At 40.4% G+C, this 22,236-nt stretch overlaps 1 protein-coding gene across 10 annotated transcripts in view; it reads left to right on the plus strand.

Moving 5' to 3' along the window:
* The first annotated feature begins 420 nt into the window (after positions 1-420).
* Positions 421-22,236, plus strand: part of CREM (cAMP responsive element modulator) — a 35,759-nt gene continuing 13,943 nt past the window's right edge. Inside the window, exons 1-7 of one of the 10 annotated variants that reach the window (XM_068173696.1) lie at positions 426-627; positions 3,572-3,651; positions 5,510-5,622; positions 6,171-6,288; positions 13,508-13,654; positions 18,393-18,484; positions 18,621-18,709. In XM_068173696.1, coding sequence (XP_068029797.1) covers positions 5,582-5,622; positions 6,171-6,288; positions 13,508-13,654; positions 18,393-18,484; positions 18,621-18,709 — 487 coding nt within the window. In that variant the 5' untranslated portion in view covers positions 426-627; positions 3,572-3,651; positions 5,510-5,581. Of the gene's footprint in view, positions 628-3,571; positions 3,652-5,509; positions 5,623-6,170; positions 6,289-13,507; positions 13,655-18,392; positions 18,485-18,620; positions 18,767-22,236 lie in introns of those variants that run through there. The other 9 variants (XM_068173669.1, XM_068173658.1, XM_068173710.1 and 6 more) reach the window with 9 other exon arrangements.

Here is a 22,236-nt window from a genome sequence, read left to right on the forward strand (position 1 = left end):
AACGTGCTTTTACTAAGCAGAATTACAAAACAACCTGCGGGGAGCATCTCGGCGGGGCGGCCTCTGGGCAGGGTTCCGTGTCCGTCAGGGCTCCGGCACCGCCCAGGGGACAACCGGGGGTTGTGCCGCGTCCCTTCCCTAGGTCAGCGCGGGGACAGCCGGGGCTGGACCCTGCGATGGAGCCCAGCCAACAGCCCTTATCGGCGGGGCCCGGCCAGCGCGGGGCCCGGCCGGCACCGCCCCGCTATCGCACGCCCGGAGCGCGGCGCAGGGCCCGCGGCCGCCCCGGCTGTTACCGGCCGCCCCCGCCCCCGGCAGCGCGGGGCCGCCCCGCCCGCACCGCGGCGCGTCCCGCCCCGGCCCAAGGGGCGGCGCCGGCGGGGGCCCCGCGGCGGCGGTTGGTCAGCGCCGCGGCCGTTGCGCCCCGCGGCCGCCCGGCACCGCCGCCCGCGCGCGGCTCCGCCTCCCGCCGCGGCCGCTGGCGCTGGGAGGCCCCGCAGACGCCATTTCCTCGGCGCCCCCGCGGCGGCGCGGCTGCATCAGCGCTGACGTGAGGCCGACGTGCGGCTCCGCCCGGCCCGATCCCCCCCACCCCCTGTGACGGGGGCAGCACGTACAGGGCGGCGGGTGAGTGCGGGAGGGGGCGGGGACACGTGTGCGCGCAGCCCGACCCCCCGCGGGCCGGGAGCGGGGCAGCGCGGAGGGCAGCGGGCGGCGCGGCGGGCAGGGCAGGCGCGGGCAGGGCAGGCGGGAGGCGCTGTGCCGCGCTTGGCTCGGCTCCGCCGCGGGAGCGCGCGGGAGGCGGCGGGGGCGAGTCCCCGTCGGCAGCCGGGGGCGCGCTGCGCTCAGGGACGGCAGCACGGAGCCCGCACGGCGCTGTGGGGCTGCCCCGAGGCGGCTGCGCATCCCGGGAGTTGCGGAAGGGCTGCGCGGAGCGCCGGCTCCGGTACCGTCCGGGAGCCACGGCGCTCGCCGGGCTCCGGCAGGCGGTGGCTCCAGCGCTTGCTCGGGACGCCGGCTCGGCTCGCCCGGCATTGCGGCTCGGAGCGGGGTCTGCGCCTGCCCGCTGCGGGCAGAGCGCCCCGGACGGCCCGTCCTGGGGTCTCCGCGGGGCTGCCCCGGCCGGGGGGAGCGGGGGTGCCCGGTGGCGTTTGTGCCTTAGTCCGTTACTCCCGGTTATAACCTTGCCCACAGAGCTTTCGGAGCTGGGTCAGAGCAAGTGGGGAGGGATCACAGTGGGCTTCGTGAGTCCGAAGTCTTGCTTGAAACTTTTGTCTGCATCCCCCACTGCTGTGATAGCATCATTTTTGGTGCTGAGTGCAACCGCGTGTTAAGTGATTCCACGGGGACTGATGCTTGCCTGATTGATCCTCTGGCCCACCCAGGGGCTGGTTGGGCCCCTCTGAAGCCCCCTGTGTATCCGCTCACAGCCGGCTCTGCACTGCGCTGGCAGCACGGTTGAGGTGGCAGGTGCCGAGTGGCCAGGTAGCATTGCCTGTGCTCAGAGTAATGGCACGTTGGGGTTTTACGATTTTGGGGTTTGGGGAAGAAAATAGGGAAACAAGACTGTAGAAGACACAAGAACCTGAGTGATGAAGCTTCTGGTGATACCGAAAACTTTCAGACCGAACAGTTGCACTTTCTGCAAACTGTTGGGTCTGTTGTGCTGCTGCACATTTTACTTGACTGAATTCTGTGATCACCTTATCAGCTGGTGTCCTTCATGCCACCAGCATGGTAAAACAGTTATAACAGAATTGATACATAACACAATCCTTTTCTGAAACGAGTGTATTCTGAGAGTTTCCACACTAACAGTAGGGTCATCAATAAATGCAAAACAGGTGTTTGTAAATTCACATTCTTGCTTTCTAGTAACTCCCCTGTGAATAAAGGCTTTCAAAGAGATTTGGAGCAAGGGCTGAAACATAGTTTTTAGCCCCTTACGATTGATTTCCTTTGTATCAAACCACATTTGTAAACAGTCCCTGATGTATAAAGGATGGTTGAAATAAAGTTGTTTTTAAAAATGTCTGTGGGTATTTATTTAGACAGTCACACACTTCTAGTTATGCAAAATACTGTAGCAATCTGCTTTTGCAGTATAACTTCACCAATAGACATTAAATATTATGTTGATATGCAGTGATGTAAAACGAACAGCAGTACTGGGAGGAGTGAAAAGATTTCTTGTGCTCTTTATTGCAAAAGAACATGTCTTGCTAGGGCTGCTATCCTTCATCTCTTACCTATGGCTAAACATATAAAGAATTCACACCTTTAGCTGTAAATCGCTTAAAATTTCCTAGGAAAAATTTTCTGTTTTCCTCTAGCTGATTCCATCTGTCAGATTTCTCCTGTCAGGGGTGGTTCATCTGATCGCAGTTGAAGAAGCTTTTGATGTGCACTGTATGCATCATCTTAATCAGTGTTTATCTGCTACTGATCACTGACCTGCTGTCCATTAGTCTCAGTGACTACAGTAAACATGTGCTTATGGATATTGAAATGTTGCTGGTTTGGTAACAGTTCAACTTCCTGCCAGATCCTGAAGATCTCTTTGCAATGTAGAAAGAAGCAAGTATCTTTGCTTCATTATGGAAAACCATTTTTGACCCCTTTTTATGTGTGTGCAGAAGTATAACTTGTTTATTAATTTAAAAATCCAGACTAGTATTTAAAATTATTGTTCAGTCTTTGTCAGTAACTAAGATTAAAAATGTAAGAAAAAGATGTATTAATAATGAGTATAAGACTAAAACTTGTATATAATTAGTCATACAATGAGGAAAAACAATATAAACAGGACCCAAGACCACTTACTTTAAACTATTTGCTTAGTTTTCCTTTAAAAATAGAAGGAAGGTTATGTAAACTTTTAAGTGTGATGTGTACTGCTACTGATAGACTTTTTTGAAAGATTTTAAAGTCTTGGCGGAAAATTCTGTTTTTCTTTCTTGGAAACTTAATAGCAATTAATATGTTAATATTTGCTTGCTATACAGACTGAATGAGAGTGCTATGTGTAGAAACTGTTTTCTGAAATGGATTAGTAACAGTTTCATGCCACAGTCTGTATTACTGACGTTTTTGAAACAGCATAATTATAGTATTGCTCAGTATTTTTTCTGTGTATTATTAAAAAGTTTGATGTATTCGTGTTGACATGATATGTAGTACAGGAAATAAAAACCCTGTACAACTGAGGTTATGAGAGTGCTCTGAAGACAGTGACAGCCTAATCTGAAATGCAGGAGTTCCTTGGCGTGCCTGGTCTTGAGCTGTGTACAAGCCCTCGTGAACTGGCACAGCTCGGTGTGAGTGTGCCACCGCTGACCCTGTGGGCTCAAATGTCTGCAGCTGACCTGCTCCTGCCAGGACAGCGATCCCATGGCTGTGTCTGTCAAAGATTCCTAATCTTGTAACATGTCTGAGTCGTGATACTAGTGTGCTAGTTTGTCTTAAGTCATCGTTCTCACTGAAGTTTTATGCCAAGATAGCTCATGTATCTTTTAAAATTACTTATATACTTCATTATTTTTGTTCTGTTTTTTTGTTTTTTTATTTTTAGGCTGTGATTGGAATTTTGTATTTGGATGTTGTTTTAAGTCAAGTCACTATTTGGTCACAGAGGTTGTCAAAAAGAAGCAGGTTTGAGCTTACCTAGGAAAATATTTTGCTGTGTTTCAGAGTAGTGATTAAATTTTATGGCAGTCAAATTTTCAGGCTTTACTCCACCCTGCTAAAGTTTTCAATTAAGCAGTCATTTGTATTGAGAGTCAGAATAGACACAATTATAGATGGAAAATCTATAGAAACTTTGGAGTTTTCCATGTATATCATAAATCTTAATTATGTTTGTCACTCCACTGACACGTACAGTTCTTGCTTTTGTTTTTCTAATTAGAGATAAATAATCAAAAAATACACCCCTTTCTCTGTACTGCATTTCCCAAAATAAAACGAATAACTTTGTTAGATTTTCTGCTGCACTGATGTTCTTTTTGTAGCTTTTTGCTAACTTAGTTAATGCAGCACTGCAGATGAAAAGTCTTGGGGAGAAAAATACTGATAAAGTAATATAAATAAATAAATTTTAATACTGTTCTGCATTCAGTGAGAAATTAAGCTAAAAATCAGGAACTAAATTTTTTCCAAGATGAAAAATGGCACTTTCTGGGTAAAAATTCTATGAAATGCATTCAGTGGGAATAAAAGTACTTGTTTTTGGGGTTTTTTTTTGGGTTTGTTTTTTTTTTGTTGTTGTTGGGGTTTTTTTTTTTTTTTTGGCTTTCTGTGACAGATGGCTCTGGATACAAAAATACTTCAGGGCCTTCATAAAGTGAATTAATTCTGACTATATTCCCATTTTTAGGAAGCAATTACAATGAACATGTTGCCAGTACCTAAGCATTATTTATTCTTTCTTGGGTGTGTGTGCTGTTCTGAAGCTTATTCATACTAGAACCCCATAGACCTTCCATATTTGAGACTTTATGGGTGGCCCTAGTTTACAAAGGAAGAACTTTTTTTTTCCCTACTTTATTATTGTTATTATATTGTGCATCTATAAAACCAGAATATTTTATTTAGGTAACATCTTATAGAAAATTATGATGAGAAGCTTGGTAAAAACATTTTCCCCAGAGCTGTTAGACTTTGGTAAATTTCAGGAGATATTTCATTAAATTGTATCTAAACAAAAAGGTAATTAGTGGTAACTTGCAAGAGAAAAATGTAGAAATATTTTAGGTGTAAAATAGCTCCCTATGATTCTAATCTGAATTGATTCTGTTATGAGGTATGTAACTTCTCTGAGCAGAAATACTCATGTTAACCCATAAAATGGTGAATTGTTTTGCAGCTTTGTTACTATTAGCTATAGTACTGTTAAGTCTGGTCAGTAGAGTACCTTTTGAGGCATATGAGCCAGAAATATGCTTCTCTGCATCATTTGACTGGGTAACCTTTTCATATTTTCATGCCTTTATTTTTGGCAAAAATTTGATTTTTAAAAAACTAATAAAAATTATCCTCTTCAAAGATTGTGGAATGTTCTGTAAAATAGTGCCACAAAAGGAGTTTGGTTGCATTTAATTTCTTTAATATCGTTAACTTATAAAAGGGACTAAATTCCAGAGCCTCAGAGTGAGGTGGGTAGCAGTCCTTGCCTGCCTCTTGCATCTCTCAGTGCAAGTCCTGAGAAGAAACCAAAGTAATTATCAGCCAGCTGAAATAATTGAACTTTGGCCTCAGTCAGGCTTGTCACCCCCTGGTTACAGAAACAGAACCTGGGGAACTGAGATTTGCCGCCTCTTAAATCTCACAACTAATACCATGTCTTCCTTTTGAGGCTGTCAGTTGGTTGTGTAAGTAGGGTGTAGGTGGGAGCTGCCTGCAGGGCGTCCTGCCTGCCTCTGCCTGACCCTATCCTGTCTCTGTTCTGTTTGTAAACTGACCTGTTGCCATGGCAATGTTTGACATCACCTGTTCAATGTTGCACCTTCAGTGCAGGGTTTGGTAGGAGAGAAAGGGAGCCGAAGAGATCCAAGCTCTTGTTTTAAATCTCACACCTTCCGTTATGACTAAGTGTGCCAAGAAATATCGAAAAGGAGCTGTCAGGTAATTGCATTTTTATATAGCAGATATGTAGCAGATTTGGAAGTTTTCTCTATGAAGTTTAAACTCTGAGTTTACATTGAGGATCAGCAAGTTCTTAGTTTTCAATGAAATCTATCCTACTTTAAACCTGTAAAGTGAGAAGAATTGTTGTGGCTCTTGAGCCATGAGTAGTTTACAGACAATTCAAGTGTAGATGCCAGCAGGGAGTAGGCATCTTGGAAGGTTCAGGAGGGCTGTAGCAGCCCATGAGGCTGAAGGGACCTTTTGTGGGCAGCACTGCATGGGACCCTGGCACTCTGCTTGTCCCTCCCCTGAGAACCATCTCCAGAACTGCCTCTCCCTGCAGCTTTCCAAAATACTTGTTTTAGAGCTCCTGGCTATATGAGTGAATATTTTAATACAGAGGAATGAAGAAAGGACTTCATTTTGACAGAAACACATTTATTTTCTGTCTGCTCCAAATATAAAATAGTTTGGAATTACTCTCCCTAGCTGCCTGATACACCTCCCAGTATGAGTTGTTGAAATGTGTATGTACTTACTTTTAGACTGATGACCATGGAAATGGTTGAACAGGATGACAATGCAGTGGATTCTCTGACAGAGAGAAGTTCTGGTCACCTTCAGAATCAGCCAGGCCAGAATCAGATATCCTCAGGATCTGAGGTAAGCTGAAATGTGGAAAGATGAGAAGAATCAATGAAGTGACACTCAGAACTGCTATGATTTTTAAACTATAAATCTTTATGGTATTCTCATGTTTTATAAGTCTTGGTATTAAATAGGAAAAATACAGCAAAGATATACTGGAAACTATGCCCTCAGTAGTTAAAAAAGGACTTATACAACATCAGGTCTGTTAAAAGGTAACATTTTTAGGAGCCCTTTCAGACAAGAGTGATCAGTAAACAAAGGGGTTTTTTCATTTTACTTTCACAAGGTGATTGTTAAAAGATGAGCTACAGTCTTAAAGAATTGAGGTGGCTACAAGAACAAACATATCTAAACCATTTGTGTATCTTGAAGATGTGTTGTATAACAAAAATGGTAACATGAATAAAAATAGCTGTAGTTCTCTCCTAGTTCCAGTTTTTGTACAGAATGTATTTCATCTAATTGCAATTACATTTTTAATGTGTGCTTGTTTTGTTTCATCCCTGTGCATCCAATGACAGAGACTGGACTTCTGAAAGCATACTTTACATGTTTTCTATGGTTGCTCTACCTGGATTATTGTTTGGTAGTTAATGGATAAAAGATTATATAGTAACAATTCTCAAACATTAAAAATATGTACTGTAATATTCAGCACTTGAGAGAAATAGCGTTCCTGAGAGTACTAAGATTTATAGCTTCAGAAAAGTGTATGGACCACTTAAAAAGATTTTCAAAAGCCCTTTGTTAAATAAAAGAACTGCTTTTCGAAAACGTCTTACAGAATTCTCTCATCATTGGAAGTCTGAAGTTATTTGCTAAGATTTGATGCCACGTATTTATCTTAGATACTTGATTTACATTATAGATACATTTTTGAAACTGAAAGCAGCTGCTCTTTTTGTCAGATCTTCAGACACAAAGTTGACAGCAAAATATTTATCAACCTTTTTTGTTGGTTTTGATGCATGCAGCATTGGGAATATTGCTTGTTTTTTTCTTTAAGGATTTTATTTGGTTTGCTCTGTTGATGTCATCACCTCATTTCTTCTTTAATAGTTCTGTTCAAATTTTCATGCAATGATTGTTGTGTAAAATCTGTTGGCTTGTGCAATAGTCTCTGAAGGAGACATATGTGAATTCTGTCACTTGGGTTTTTTAGTGTAGATCCAGAGACAAAGGTGTCACTAATGTTGTAGGAGAGGTTTTGCACTCCTATATTGTGCAATGTATAACACTTTCTATATTTGTCTGCATTTAATGCTTGAGTACTGTGTGTGAAGGTTCAGCTGTACGGGGTATGGGTCTCAGTTAAAATGAGTAACTCTGAAGTATTGATGAATCTCCTTCAGTCAACACTGAACCAAGACGTGAACCTCTGTCTGAAGGCCGAGTGTGAGAGTCTGGAGCGGAGTCCCTGTCTTCGGCCGGGCGCTCAGAGAGCTGTCCCGGAGCTGGCAGAGCCGCTCGGCGCAGGCGGCTGGAGCTGCCGTCCCTCTCCTGGGCTCCCAGACAAGCGGGGCCGGTGCTGCTGTGCCGTCCCGAGGGCTCGGGGCCTGTGCCCATCTCCTCAGCCGCTGGCTCCCGGGGCCTGCAGCCCTCACACGCCCTCAGTGCCTTCAGGCTGCTCTGCCGCAGCGTTTGTTGTGGTGAGACTGCCCAGACAGAGCACTTACTGCTGACAGGCCTTTTGAGACGCTCCTTTGGCTTGAGATGAGTAGGATTTTCTTAGCCTGTGTTCCTGCCTGGCTGGCTTGGAAGGTGAGGCGCTTTGTCATGGAGAGTTGGGCCTGAGTGTTGAGAGTTAAAGCCCGCCGGAGGCCCCTGTATGGGACATTTGACTGGTTTTGTGGCGGTGCAGACGGAAAATTTGTGTGTTTCTGAGGAGTTCGTGGCGTGCCTGTGTATTTTGACTATTACAGAGGAGCACAGATCCCTTCTCCCTCTTTGGTGTGTGGAGGAACGCAGTTATGAGAAGACAACCACTACAAGTGACTGAAACATCTTGTGCCAGCTTCCAGTCATCCCTCTTACTTATTTTGTTGCAAATATGCAGAAATAGTAGAAAAGAATGACTTGATTCTTACTGATAGTGAAAATGCCTGGTCACTGAAACTGAGGGCTCCTTTTCAGATATCTCCAGAGGAGTGGGGAGATGGCAGCTTTGTGGTTTTTTTAGCAAAATATTTGTTCAACCTTGGTTTTGGTCAGTCAGAAGTAAACCATTTTAATACACTGTGTTTTAATTTGTGGTTTTCTGTGTATTATCAAAGATTTAATCGTAGAAGCATCAAGCTTGGGAGGAACCTTTTAAGATCATCTAGTCTGACCTGCCTGTGCAAGCAGTGTCAGCCAGAACTGTGTCTGCCTGGGATGTAAATATCTCCAGGGATGGAGTCTCTAGAACCTCTCTGGGCACCTGTACCAGCAAGTGACTGCCCTTCCAGTAAAACACGTGGAGTTTTTATGTCCAGATGGAATGTAATGGTCTTTAATGTGCTTGATATTTAATTGAATTATGACTTCGGCCAGGGAGTGACTAGCAAAATGCTGAGGGATACAACTACATAGGAGGTGGGAACTTTTTTTTTCTTCTTGGGGGGCAGCTGACTTATTTTCCCTTCCTCTATAGGCTTTTTAAAGAAATACCTGCCATTTAGTTTTAAAAGGATGGACAAGGTACTTCATAAGCTGATAATCTTTAGAGGGCAGAGATTGTTTTGTGCTGAAGCATTTTTAATGTCTCCCTGTGTTGGGAGAGAGAGGAGACATTAAGAATGTGTGGGCTGGAGCACTATGGTGTGATGGGATGACATCCAGTGCTAAGAAGGGTGTATTATACATTATTTGTAGAGGAAAAAAATAGTGTTTGCATTTTTTTCTTAGCTTGTATCATAGATACTGCTGTATTTTCCTGCAATTTTTTCCTGCTGAAAGTAAAATTACTTTTTCTACTAAAGCAAAAATGAGTAAATTTGAAAATAGCGAAGATGAGATGCACTTTTTGTCCATTAAATGGTTATTTTTTAAATAAAATGTCCTATAGAATCAGCTTATAGTTGCATTTCTTGCATCTGTCACTGTTGATTAATTGACATGGTAATGTCAATTAATTAAAAGCCAGTTGATTAATTGACATGGTAACGTTTTTGTGATCCAGCTACCAGAATAAATAGGTAAGAAAGTAAAATTATTGGTGGCTGTCTTTAGAAGCTGTTGAAAATGTGCTGAACACCTGTACAAAAGCTTGATGTCTTTGAGGGAAGAGCAGAGGTGTGAGATGGAAAACTTCTCAACGTGTTTTGAGATGAGCTCCATGGGTTGGCTCACATGCATAGATCATCTGTTGCTACATATAGAACTGTACTTACAAAGAAGTTAACTTGTATTGGAATGTTCTGATGGTGTTGATGATAGTCAAACGTACATCTTCGAAGACTTAAATCTGCAGTGGTATTCAAAGAGAAATTAGATGTTCCTTTTGCAGGGTTTCTAGAAGCCATACTGCATTCTGTGTTGCCATGTGCTCAGCTACATTAAATATAATTGTAACAATGCAAGATCAATGTACTTTAGCCCTTCTCAGATTTGATAAAAACACTTTCATTTGTCTTTTTTCTTTCATACTACATCTTGATGGGTTCCTCTTTGATTCACTTTTTGTTAACCTTGTCATGTTGTCTGTCATTAGGGCTGTCTGCTGACCTTGTCTGAGATAACATAAGTCGATCTCTTGCTGCTGGCCCTGAATTAGACATATGTCAGGATTTACAATGTGAGAAAGCATAAGGATATTTTCATGGAGTTTTTCAGAGCCTGGAGTGCATACCTATTGCAAGCTGGGACCATTCAAGTTTAGCAATTCGGGGGGTTGTCCTTATGGGCTCTTGACATCAAAGAGCATTAAATCTCACTCCCTAGAGATTGAGACTTATGGGAGTTTGCTAGGCTGTTTTAAGAAAGGCTCTGAAACCAGCCTGCCAAATGCAAATGCTGGCCATTTATCAAAGCTGATGTTAGAGGATTATCAATGTGCAGCTATGTCACCATTTCATGCTTCCTTGAAGCGTTTGGTGGCACCAAATGTCTGGAGTCAGCCTAACCTTATTTTCCTTAAAAGCAGGTGCTGCTGTTTTGGCAGTGGCTTTGGAATTGATCAAAACATCTGTCTCCAGCTTTTCCTCATAGAGGCTACTCAGTGCCCAAGTGTGGCAGGTCCTTTGATCCTTTATTAGGTGAATCCAGTGTGGATTTGCCTTGGCTTTTCCAGAGTTGCTTTTCACTTTACTTCTAGAGTCCTTGTAGTATTTAGAGTCTGCAGCAGGGGCAGAAATCAGATGGGCCTGTGTCCTGCGTTCTTCATTTGGCAATGTTGAAGGTATGAGGGGTTGAATGTGAAAGTAACCTCTCTAGTACTTGGCAGGGAAAGGATATCTGACATTCACAGGATATCCAGGATAACTGTACAGATGGACCATGTATCTTGAAGTTACATAAATGATGGGCAGCTTCTTTCTCTGCAAGAGTGTGTACCTCACTAGGAAGGTAGTACCTGGTCATTCTTGCCACCTACTTTTCTCTCCCCATGTAGAAGAGGGAGCACTTACATTTCCAAATACCTGAAGTAACAGGACCATACTGTTATGGTTTGCATGGTTGATATTTATTGAAGCTATTGGATGTGACTGTTATATGCCTAGGAGCACAGAACCCATACAATGTGTTAAACCTCCCCTCAGCCTCTGTGTTCCTGACGTGCTTCTGTGGATTGTTTTCAGCTGCTGTGCCAGACAGTCCTTGAAGTAATGATGCTAAAGGTAGCATTGCTCATCACTGATGTCAGAAATAAATTTCTTTGCCAAGTCTGTTTTAGTCAGGATTTACACATGATAGCATGAAAATGCTCTAGTATTTCAGTTGACACAGGAATATTCAGCTTGAAAACAATGTTAAGAGAAATCTGAATCAAAATTAATATTTATTATTATCAAAAATTCAGATTTATTATTATCAAAATAATAATTTCCAATATCTATAAATGTGATGCAGAATATGAACATTGAAAATTTTATAATATTACCGTCTCTTCTTCCCTTAGCACTTAAACCTCTTCATTTAATCTCTTATCTGAATTAATGGGAACAAAACTTGTCCTTTAAAATTTAGTCCAAAAGAGTATTAGCTGAATGAAGTTTTCTTGTTTTTTTTTTTTTTTTTTCCCTGTGGGGTTATACTGAATAAGGAGCTTTAAAATGAATGTAGTTTCTTAATCTCAAGTACTGGATTATTTCCTGATCATGTGTGACGGACCCATTGTGTACCAAAAAGAAATTTTAAACTGCTCACCTTTTGCTGTTTTATGGCTGTTGTACTCAGAAACTTCTTTCTGACGCACTGAGTATTGTATCAAATTGCAATTCTCACAAAGACAGCAGTAAATAGAAAGGTTTGGTGAAATTGCCTTTATAATGTTTTGAAAAGTTAGCATGCTTTTTAAACATTTAGACTGCTCTATGATCCCTGCTTGAAGCTTGGGTTTAGGATGTAAGCTTTGCCACAAAATAGATCATACTTTTCAGATCTTTGAGACTTTCTAGAGCTTAATCTCAAATATCTATTTCTGATAAATTTCTCATAATATTAATATTTGTTGAATAGGTTGGGAAGGTTTCTATGTCCTATTTCCCTGTTACTATTTCATGCCATTTAAGGAATGATTTAAGGAACTCATTTCAGGGTTAAAAATGCCCTCAATTGTTCTGTTTTCTGAAAAGTGGTTCAGTTTCCTACAACACTGAACAATTGCATAGTGAATGTTGACAAGATCCTGTCTTTGTTTCCTAGAAACATTGTTTCTTCAAGGTAATTTGAACCAACATTAGGACTTTTTGATAGCAGTGCATCTTAATTGTAGTTAAAATTTTTCACTTTCTTCAAGAAAGGGATTATTTCCTAGACAAGCAATATCTTATGGATCAGGAATTAAAACTGCTTTTTATATTTGGATTAAAAAACCACCTCAGTGTAAATATATAAAAGTTACAAAAGTTTTTTTAACTTTTTAAAAAAATATTCAGCATTCTTCATGTTTTTCTTCTTACTCTCATCTCATTTTATGTTTACTGCTCATACCAGATACCTTTAGAGCTGTGAACAAAGGAAGGGAATAATAATAGAATTTTGTGTTTGAGTCTGATTTTATTGTCGAATGTGCAGAATATAGAAATAAGACTTTTCAGTGCAGTTTAATTGAAAAACACAGCATTTCTTTTTATGATGTGGTTTATGGTTTGTCGTTGTCTTCCTTTTCTAAGTTTAGAGATGTTTCATCACACAAGTTGAGGTCAATTATAGTGTTTTCCCTTTGCATCACTGCTTGTTTCTGTTAATAGATTTAACAGTAACAGCAGAAATATTGGACTATTTCTTAGCCCATAGGTGTTAAGCTGTTTCTCAGCCCACTTGTCCTCAGCACTGAGGGTTGAAAGTCACAGGCTGGGGAAAGCTGTTCTATGGCTGTGCTAGACTTAGAGAAGATTCAGCTGTTCTTTTTGTTTGTTGTTGTTTGAAGCACTGATACACTCCAACTCTCTTTTTCTTGGTATATAAAATTGTATATATAACAGGAGTCCGTTAAACTAATCAGTTTGCAAATCCTTGTATGGCTCTATTTAACAGGGAAATTTTTCGCTATCTGAGGAATTCTCACATCTCTTGAGGCATCCATCCAAAAAACATAATTTCTTACCTAATAAGCAAAGCAAAACTAAAGCAGTTCTAAATTTTTTTCTTCCTAAGAACATTCTGCCATTTATGTTGCAGGGACATTCCACTCCAGTGAATATACATGGATTTTGTTACATTTCTGGAAGTTCTTCCTAACTTTCATGCTGGCAACAGCAGATCTGGTGTGTGATGGCTGAGGGTTGGGGGTTTTTTTGGGTTTTTTTTTGATTGAAAAGAAAATATAAAGTCTCTGGAGGGGAAAAAAAAAACAAATAATTGCAGTTGGTTAGGGTACAGTTTTAAGCTTTCCAGACCATTTGGAAAGGTACATGCCTTTGGTAGTTTTATTAGTAAAATAATTTATTTTTGTGTGTGTGATAATTATCTACATCTAAGCTATTTTAGATGTGGCAACAAAATCAGTCTGTTTTAGCTATCACTTCTAAAAGCATTTGGTGAAATCTTAAGGCATCTTACTTACACATGATGATTGTAATTTTTGCAGGTTTCTGTAGCTGCTTCCAGTGCTGGAAGAGGATCTCCAGCTGTAACTCTAGTGCAGTTGCCTTCTGGTCAAACTGTTCATGTCCAGGGTGTCATTCAAGCCACACAGCCCTCAGTCATTCAGTCACCACACATGCAAGCTGTTCAGGTTAGCTTTTTTATTGTTACATTTTCATGAATATTTGGTACCTCATAAGTCTTTTCCCAACCCATCTTCAGTTTCTCTTCATCCCAACCAGTGCTGCAAGATTTACTCAGATGGCACAGGAAACAGCAGGGGGAAAAGTGGCAAACATCCAACCAGCAGCAGCTTTACAAGCATTGTGTAGCAATTCCTTAATGCTTCCTGTTTATCTTATAAGAAATTGTCTGGTAACTTGTGTTTTTCAACTTACGCAATAGCAAATTTGTGTTATAACATGGCCTTACTTCAGTGTATCCTGCAGTTTTTAATCATCTTGTATTGCTTTTTGTGGACGTGGATACCAAAAATACAAGCAGCCTCAAAACACACATTTATGTGGCAAATGTTCATGTGTTTAAAGTTGCTGGAATTAGAAAACAGGGATCAGTGCAAAACGTGTAAGACTTTTCAAAGTTTTTAAAAAGTAGTAAAGGCAAGAGAGAATGAATTTGCAGTGTTTTGAAAATTTCTTGGCCTCCCATTGGTGTTTTTTGTAGCTAGGAAGGCCTCTGCTCTAGTTTTTTTAAAACCTATTTGGGAAATGTCAGCTGAATTGCTTTTTGCAGATACAATTGGTATTTCTGGTAAGAGAGGTGATACACCTCTCCCTGTTAGGAGGGAAGGGTCTTACCTGTGGCCATTGCAACGCATTAAGGAAAAGCCCTGTGTTACCAATCATGAGAAGCCATCTTTAATGTTAGAGGCTTATTAGTAACTTTCCAGTATAATAAACAAAAAGACATATATAAGTAGGATTTATATTTGAGAAAAATAATAAAACAGTGATCAGATAATGAATATTTTATTATTGAGCAGTAGATGCAGATGATGTGACCTCAAGGTTTTGAAATACTAGATCACTATGGAAAGAGGTGCGAAAGGTGCCAATACTTGATCAAACTTGAAGTCAGAACAGAGTATTCAAAGTAATTACTTTTTTTCATTGGAATTCTTTCCAACTGTAATTTTCCTGAGTAACCTTTATTCAGTTAGCACATTAGGAATTCCCAGTTTCTGTTCCTTTAGTCAGTGTAGTCAGGACATACATGCAAAGATAGAGGCTTTTTTTTTCAAAGCTCAGAAGGAGATATTTCTCAGGAATCTCTTGCCACCTGCTGCTGTGTCATCTTAGGGGAGTGGAAGGTGACTATTTGTTGTATTGACTGAACTCTGGCTGCCCACCCTTTCTCAAAGGAGTAGAAACAGGAAAGTTTTGTCCCAGTTAATACTGACTAGTTAGTTCCAGGATTATGCTTTGGTTTCATCTGGGTAAGAAAGAGCTTGAAGATGCTGCAGAAGAATCCATTACAGAGAGTGTTCAGCCCTTCTGTGATCCTTTTCAGTACACTATCCTGCCACCTGGAATTTCCTCCAGATCATTTGGCTTTAACTTGCTACCTTGTCTCTGCCAGACAGTGGGAACTTGGGAAATTATATCAGTTTAAAAAAGAAATAATGAAGTATGCTGAAGGTTGGTGTTGAAGTTTGCATGACCTCTCCCTCAAACATCTGCCATTTTCAACTGGAAAGTGCTCAGAAGTTTTTCTCATAATGCTGTTGTTTTTTAGATGAAAACATACGTTTATAGCATTCCTTATTGTTTGGTTAAAGGTTGTTTTATTTATAGGAAGATTTAAATTATTTGACATATTTCTTGTTCCCCCCTGTAGTGTGTCAGGTCTTGGAAACACTTAACATGAGTTTGAAGTTAAATTTCTACAAATGCAGTTGAAGCTGAAATAGGTAAAGTTGAAATCTGAACAATGTCCAGGAAAAAAATTAAATTGATTGTTTGTTAACATTATGGACATGGTTGTTTGCCATTAGAGTGATCTGAAGTGTTTGTTTCTTTGTCAGGATGAAAATTAAAACTTCTGAAATTTCTTGTAGAAAATGTCCTCTTCAACATTGTGGTGGTTTGACATTGGCCAAATTCCAGGCCCCCATGAAAGTTGTTCACTCACCCTCCCCAGCTACAGCTGGGCGGAGGAGAGAAGATTTAACAAAGGGTTTCATGAGCTGAGATAAGGACCAGGAGAAAACACTCCAACAGCAAAACAGGCTTAACTTAAAGATACAAAGTGAATTTATAACTAACAAAATCAGAGCAGGATAATGAGAAGTAAAATAAGCCCTTGAGGACACCTTTTTTCCTCCAGCCCCTCCCTCCTTCCCACTGACAGTGCAGGGAGACAAATTGTGGGCGTTTTGGTCAGTTCGTCACCCAGAGTTTTCCTCTGCTGCACAGGGAGAGAAGTTGTTCCCCAGTGAGACTGTGGGGTCCCTCCCACAGGAGACAGTTCTCCATTAACTTCTGCAGCATGGCTCCAATCTCTTGAGCAGCAGTCCTTCCAAAACTGCTGCAATGTGAGTCCCTTCCACAGGCAAACCATGCTCCCAAAACTGCTGTGGCATGGGTCGCTCTTCCACGGGGTGCAGTCCTCCAAGGACGGGCTGTTCCAACTTGGGAGCAAGACCTGTCTCTCCATGGGTTCCCAGCTGGACCACAGCCTCCTCCAAACATCCACCTACTTTGGCGTGGGCACCTCAGCCACGTTCTGCAGGGGGATCTCTGCACCCCCATGGATCCCCATGGGCTGCAAGGGCACAGCTGCTTCACCATGGTCTCACCATGGCCTGCAGAGGAATCTTGGCTCCAGCATCTAGCACACCTCCTCCACTGACCTTGGTGTCTCCATATGTTTCCCTCACGTGTCCTCACCTCCTCTTTTCTAACTAGAATTGAAACTGCCCCCAACCTATGTTTTGATTTCTTCCTAAATATGTTAACACAGAGGCGTAACCATCATCTCTAATTGGTCTGGGCTTGGCCAGTGGTACATCCATCTTTAGAGCCATCAGGGATTGGCTCTGCTGGACATCATGGAAGCTTCTAGCAGCTTCTCACAGAAGCCACCTCTGCAGCCTCTGTGCTACCAAAAACCACTATGTGCAAAACCAATATACACATTAAAATGCTTAAATCATCTTGTAATTTCCTTACCTTCTTCCTAACGTATGACTGCTCCCAACTTCTTCAGCCATCTTCTCAAACAGGGGGTCTATTGGTAGCTGTTAGGGTAACATGACAATTTAAAGACAATTGAGGTCTTGTTTTTGAGCTATTTGTCCTGGGACAAATAGATTATTTATTAACCCCCAGGCCCCAGCAGAATGAAAATTCTTTTTTGAGTTATGGTGCCCAGGCTCTTTCTTGGCTGTGCAATACTATCTTACTTCTGAAGGATTATGCCAGAGGCTTGAAGGTCAATCCATGATGAGGTTGCTGAAGGTATATTGGGAGGGAAATGTCTTCCAGGATCTCTCTCTGCTGCTCAGCATTGGTCTCTCCTGCAAAAGGAGGAATACAAATTTCTTGAAGTAGCTGTATCTCTGCAGTCAGCTCTGATGTCTGGTTTGGAGCTATACATCTGTACACATGCAGAAGTAATTCTCACCACCCAGGTGGCAGACGTAGAGTTCTAATGATGTTTGTTGCATATTAACCAGCCAAATGAGGCTACATTAAATATTTTTACACAGAAGTGTAATGTAATAAAATTAACAAGTGAAGAGATAATTTTGTTCTGCAACAACCTGCAGGTCCTTCAAGGTGGAGTTCTTGAGGTGACCCAGACCTATAACTTATACAGGTTTGAGTTGAGGTGACCCAGACCTATAAATTTCCAGAACCTTCCAGTCAGTCATTTTCTATTGAGGTCAGGCAGGTTTTGTTTCTAGTACCAAACACTGAGGACTGGGAGATGCATTCATTCCAGAGCTCTTACTTGTATTCCCTGAACTTCCACTGCAGCTGGTTCATACACTTGAAGTCTTCTAGTCTCTTACATCACGCTTTCCCAGATGTTAGTCTTCACTGTTATTTTAACAAAGTGCTTAATCTGAAACTGGAGTCTGGTCTGTCATCATGTGAAAAGGTTTTCACACTATTTCAATTTGGAAACCTCAGCACAGCAGTAGTTCTGAGTAGTTAAAAGAATCTAAGAAAATAAAGCCTTTTCCTTGTTCAGTAATGACTTTCAGTTCTGTGTAGTAAGATAGGTGCTGGTCAAAAGTGTGATTCAGCCTTAGGCCTTAATGTTGTCTGCAGTAATTTTAAGAAGAATATATGAAAATACTAAAGGTCTGAGAAAATGAAATACTGTGGGTTTCTCAGGCACTTCCAAAACTTGTACAACATTGCTAAGCAATGCCTTTGTATTTATGAATGTGTTAGTAAGACTAATAAATTTGCATATTTAAATAAAGTTATTTTTAAAATAGCTTCGGTATGGTATGAGGAAACTTTTATGTTGTATGCTATTATTTCAAGCACATTAGTGCAGTATTCTGTATTTTAGATATTTGACCTCACTTTAAGAGCTAATTAAATTGTATAATATTTTTATATTTAAAGAAATTTGTTTCCAGTACTTTGTCTAAGTCTCATTCACAAAAAAGTAACCTGGATTTTATACTAACTTTTTCCTTTTTCAAATGGAAGATGTTATCTGAGTGGCTATGTCTAAGTAACTTCAGAATTCATGATTTGCATTGGAAAAAGTAGGCTAAAATCATGATTAGTGATAAATCAGTCAACAAACTTCCCATAGGTAAACATGGAAGGGATTTAAAAAAAAAATTTACTCTGCTGCTAATTTTTTTAATGAAGTTATGAATTTCAGGAACTTTGCTATTACAGGTAGCATCGATTGCAGATGAAGCTGGACAATCAGAAGTGATAATTGATTCTCAAAAACGTAGGGAAATACTTTCAAGAAGGCCTTCATATCGGTAAGGACTTTTGGTTTTGCTGGTTTTAAAGGCAGCTTATTTATTACAGCAAAACTGTCTGATAAAAGTCAGTTCTTTGATTTTCTTATGGGTACGGATCTTCAAGTACATAAAATTACTTACATTCTCTTTTTAGAAAAATTTTGAATGAGCTCTCATCAGATGCACCTGCAGTAGCGAAGATTGAAGAAGAAGAGAAGTCAGAAGATGAAGGAACGCCTTCTGGTATTTCTGCAATGGCCATGCCAACCAGCCTGTATCATACTAACACAGGGCAATACCGTATGTTTGCAAATGTACTATGTGATGATGCAGAACATAGATAGCCAAGCTTTGTTTCTAGGAGTTGCATAATGCGGTTGGGATGTTTGATTTTGATGAAGAAGAATAAGAGATTCTGTATTTCTAAGTAATTGTTACTAATTTTTTCTAACATGGGGATTATAGACTTTTAGTCTATCAGTATTTGTTGGCTGCTAGATTTAGTCGTTCTAGAGCTTCTATGCATTAAAATATGGAGGTGAGGCTGAGCTGTAATGAAAAATGTTGACACTTTTATGTGAATGTTTAATGATACGAATCATGGCAGTTTCAAATTCTTGTGATTTGCTATGTATTAGTGCTATTCATTATATGAAATGGCAAGTGGAGTTTTTTGAAATGTAAGGTTGGACTATTAAATTACTTGTTAAGTTCCAGTTTTCTTCTTTAAAAGAATTGTGTCTTTTTGTCACCAGCTTTTAAGTATCTACACTTTCACCATAGAATTAACCTAAATCATGGTTTCCAACATTTGATATGTCATCCAAATGCAAGTTAAAAGTTAAATTCACAGTTCTGTTCTATGGGCTTGCTTTTGGATATTTTTATTCCTGTATTTATAGTAGAGGTGTTGCATAACTTGCACTCTGTGGCTTCATTGGACATAATCAGATAATCAGTTATCAGTTTGGATAACTTTATAATAACAACTCTTTTTAAAATTATGTGTTTTATAAAGCTTCACTTCAACAGTTTGTAGGGGTTTTTCATGTCTTTTCATAAGTAGACACACTAAAGTGCAGGTGTTTTTCCTTTGATATAATGACAGGAAGATTGCATAAGAAATGTTTTGGAGATTTTTTCCTGAAATGAGAAAACAGAGGAAGTCTATTAAAACACTGCAGTAGCATATAAAAGAGGATAGAATGGCTTTAATTGTGTTCTACTCACCCCTAGAATTCTTCAGTTATTTTTAATTTATGTAACTAAGCTAATTACTAATGGTGAGAAGACAAAATTTTCCTGTACTATCTATCCTTTCAGCATAGAAAGTAATTTTACTTGTGCCCCTAGGCTGCTTTTCTTACCCTTTCTGTAAGCTCTAGACATAAATAAATAAATGTTTGCTGTGTGATGTCCAGCATATGAAGTGTTCTTTTCTGTGGAAAAGAATATCATCATCTTAAATTGCAACTATTTCAGTACAGAATCTGGCATGTGTTAATGTATTCTTGTATTCTAAGAAAAATTAAATATTTTTCTTCAATTTTTGTATTATATTTTTTATTTTACTTAGGTTTAATTACGAATATATATGTTTGCCATTTCAAGGCTTAAAAAAAGTGTTCTAATGTCTGTGTCTTACCTAGTGAGCCTGTAAACCTATAGGATTTCTAAGAAATTTTAGAGCTTAGGTTTAATGATGGCTTCCTCTGGGAAGCCAAAGCTGTACTTTGACCACAGTGTCTTGCAGGAGGTGATTCTTAGGGGAATATATTTTCATTCTAACACACCTATAAGCAATAGTGATAGGGAAGTGTTTAAGTGAATAACAAAATTCAAAGGTTTTGGTTTCTTGTTCAATCAAACATTTACTTCTGAAAATTAAGCAACAGAGAGCATCACTGACAATGTGAGAACAGAATCCACAAAAATTTAATTAAACCTAATGTGTTTGAATTTAAACTTGGCTATAAGCCAAGCATGGGAGATTTCTGTTCTTTGCTGCTTTTTCTTTGAATTGTAGCATAAAACATGTACTGTATAATTAAGGTTCTCATCATAATAGGGCATTGCTTCAAAATGCAATGTCAGCCTTCATGGACTCTCTTGGTTTTTGCTCAAACAGTTTGAGAGCTTTTTCTTTTTGGAAATAGTCTTTCTTGCTGAATTTATTAGTCCATTAATTTGATTTTTTTTAAAGTTCGATTCTGTAAGTTAAAATATCTTTTTCCTCAGCAAAGTCTGTGTATTTTAATTAGGCCAGGTGGTAGCAAGGATGGTCATTTCCTTGTAATAAAGGGGGTCTTAATTTGGAACTTACTGAAGAGAGCTTAACTGTTGACTCCTAGTCTTTACATATATGAAGCACAGATCTGAAACATTTCTGAGCCTTCCTGTTGGTCACCTGTAATCCTCAGGAACTGCTGTTATCTAAAACCAGGAACACTGGGTGGGAATGTAGCAAATTCAGTGTTGATTTTAGACTGGATATGATGCAGAGGGTCACTCCATGTGCCTCCTTCATCTTTTATGCCTCCTGTCAATAACTCTGTGCTTCTGCCTGTCGTTTCTGTGCCTGAGAACTCCTCTCTCCCTGGCCAGCATGGGCTGCACATGTTCTCCTGTGCAGGCACTCAGTAGTTTATGCATTAAGCTTGTGCGGTGTCCGTGGCAATGAAGAACTGGCCTTGCGGTGTCACTGTGGCCATCTCTACTGTGGCCTGGTTTAAAAGAGGTGTCATGTTACTACATTTGCTGGTCCTTTTTTTCTCTACTATTCTCTCTATTCCTGCAAAGGAAGGGCAGTTTAGTTGAAAAGATCATTTTGACTGTGTGTTTATGTCTCAATGTCTGGCATGACTCTTTTTGGAAGAACTTGATAAGTAAATTTTTCTGGAAAAGAAATGCATTTTTGTCTAGCAGCATTGATGGCTCTTGTCTACTTATTTTTCTCCAGGCAAAATGGTATGTTGCCATGGTTTCCCAGTACCCTTTTCCTTGGAGCTTCTTGGCTTTGGCTTATGGAAGCAGACAGACTGGCATGACCAGATAAAATGTCTTTGCCAGTTACCTCCATCAATATATGTGTGATCTTTCTGCCAGGCACATGGGTAGTTTTGCACAAGGTGCTGTCTTGTGTAGGAGCTTTGTATTCTTATCTGACTACACACCTACTCTATTGGCTGTAGTTCTGTCATGTTGGTTATTTAATACTGAAAAAAGTTACTTCCTCACCTGTGGTAGTGGTCTAATGTTTAAGAGTTGTTTGTTCAGTTGGGAGTGTGTGAACCAGTCTCTCCATCCCCCTGCTTCCTTGTGCATATCATGATGATCTGCACAAAAAAAAATGCAGAGGGAATGAAAATTATTAGATCTTTTGCTATCTGTTTGGGTTACTTGCTGTCTTAGAATAGACTTTTAACAATTGGAGAATTAAGAAATCTTTTGGGAAAGACTAACTTTAGTTCCATTTTCAGTTTTGGAAGGGAAAAAATCTGTTTTTTTTTCTGAATACCACTCAGAGTGGTATTACTACTGTCCTCACTCCTAGTTGGAAGAGAAGATGCCAGTTGCAACCATCCACCTGCGTGACATTCAGCTACAGGGACTGTCCAGGAAAGTCCTGTACTCATTATAAAAGGCTCAGTTTTCAGTAGAGCTCCAGCACAACAAAGTGTGTGCAGTGGTTGAGATCAGGACAGTGAATGGGAGGATGGGCAGTGTGTTGTTCTGGGAATATGGCAGGAATCAGTCCTGTAAGGGAGGCA

The sequence above is a fragment of the Anomalospiza imberbis genome, chromosome 1 (genome assembly GCF_031753505.1).
Source record: "Anomalospiza imberbis isolate Cuckoo-Finch-1a 21T00152 chromosome 1, ASM3175350v1, whole genome shotgun sequence".
NCBI lineage: Eukaryota > Metazoa > Chordata > Aves > Passeriformes > Viduidae > Anomalospiza > Anomalospiza imberbis.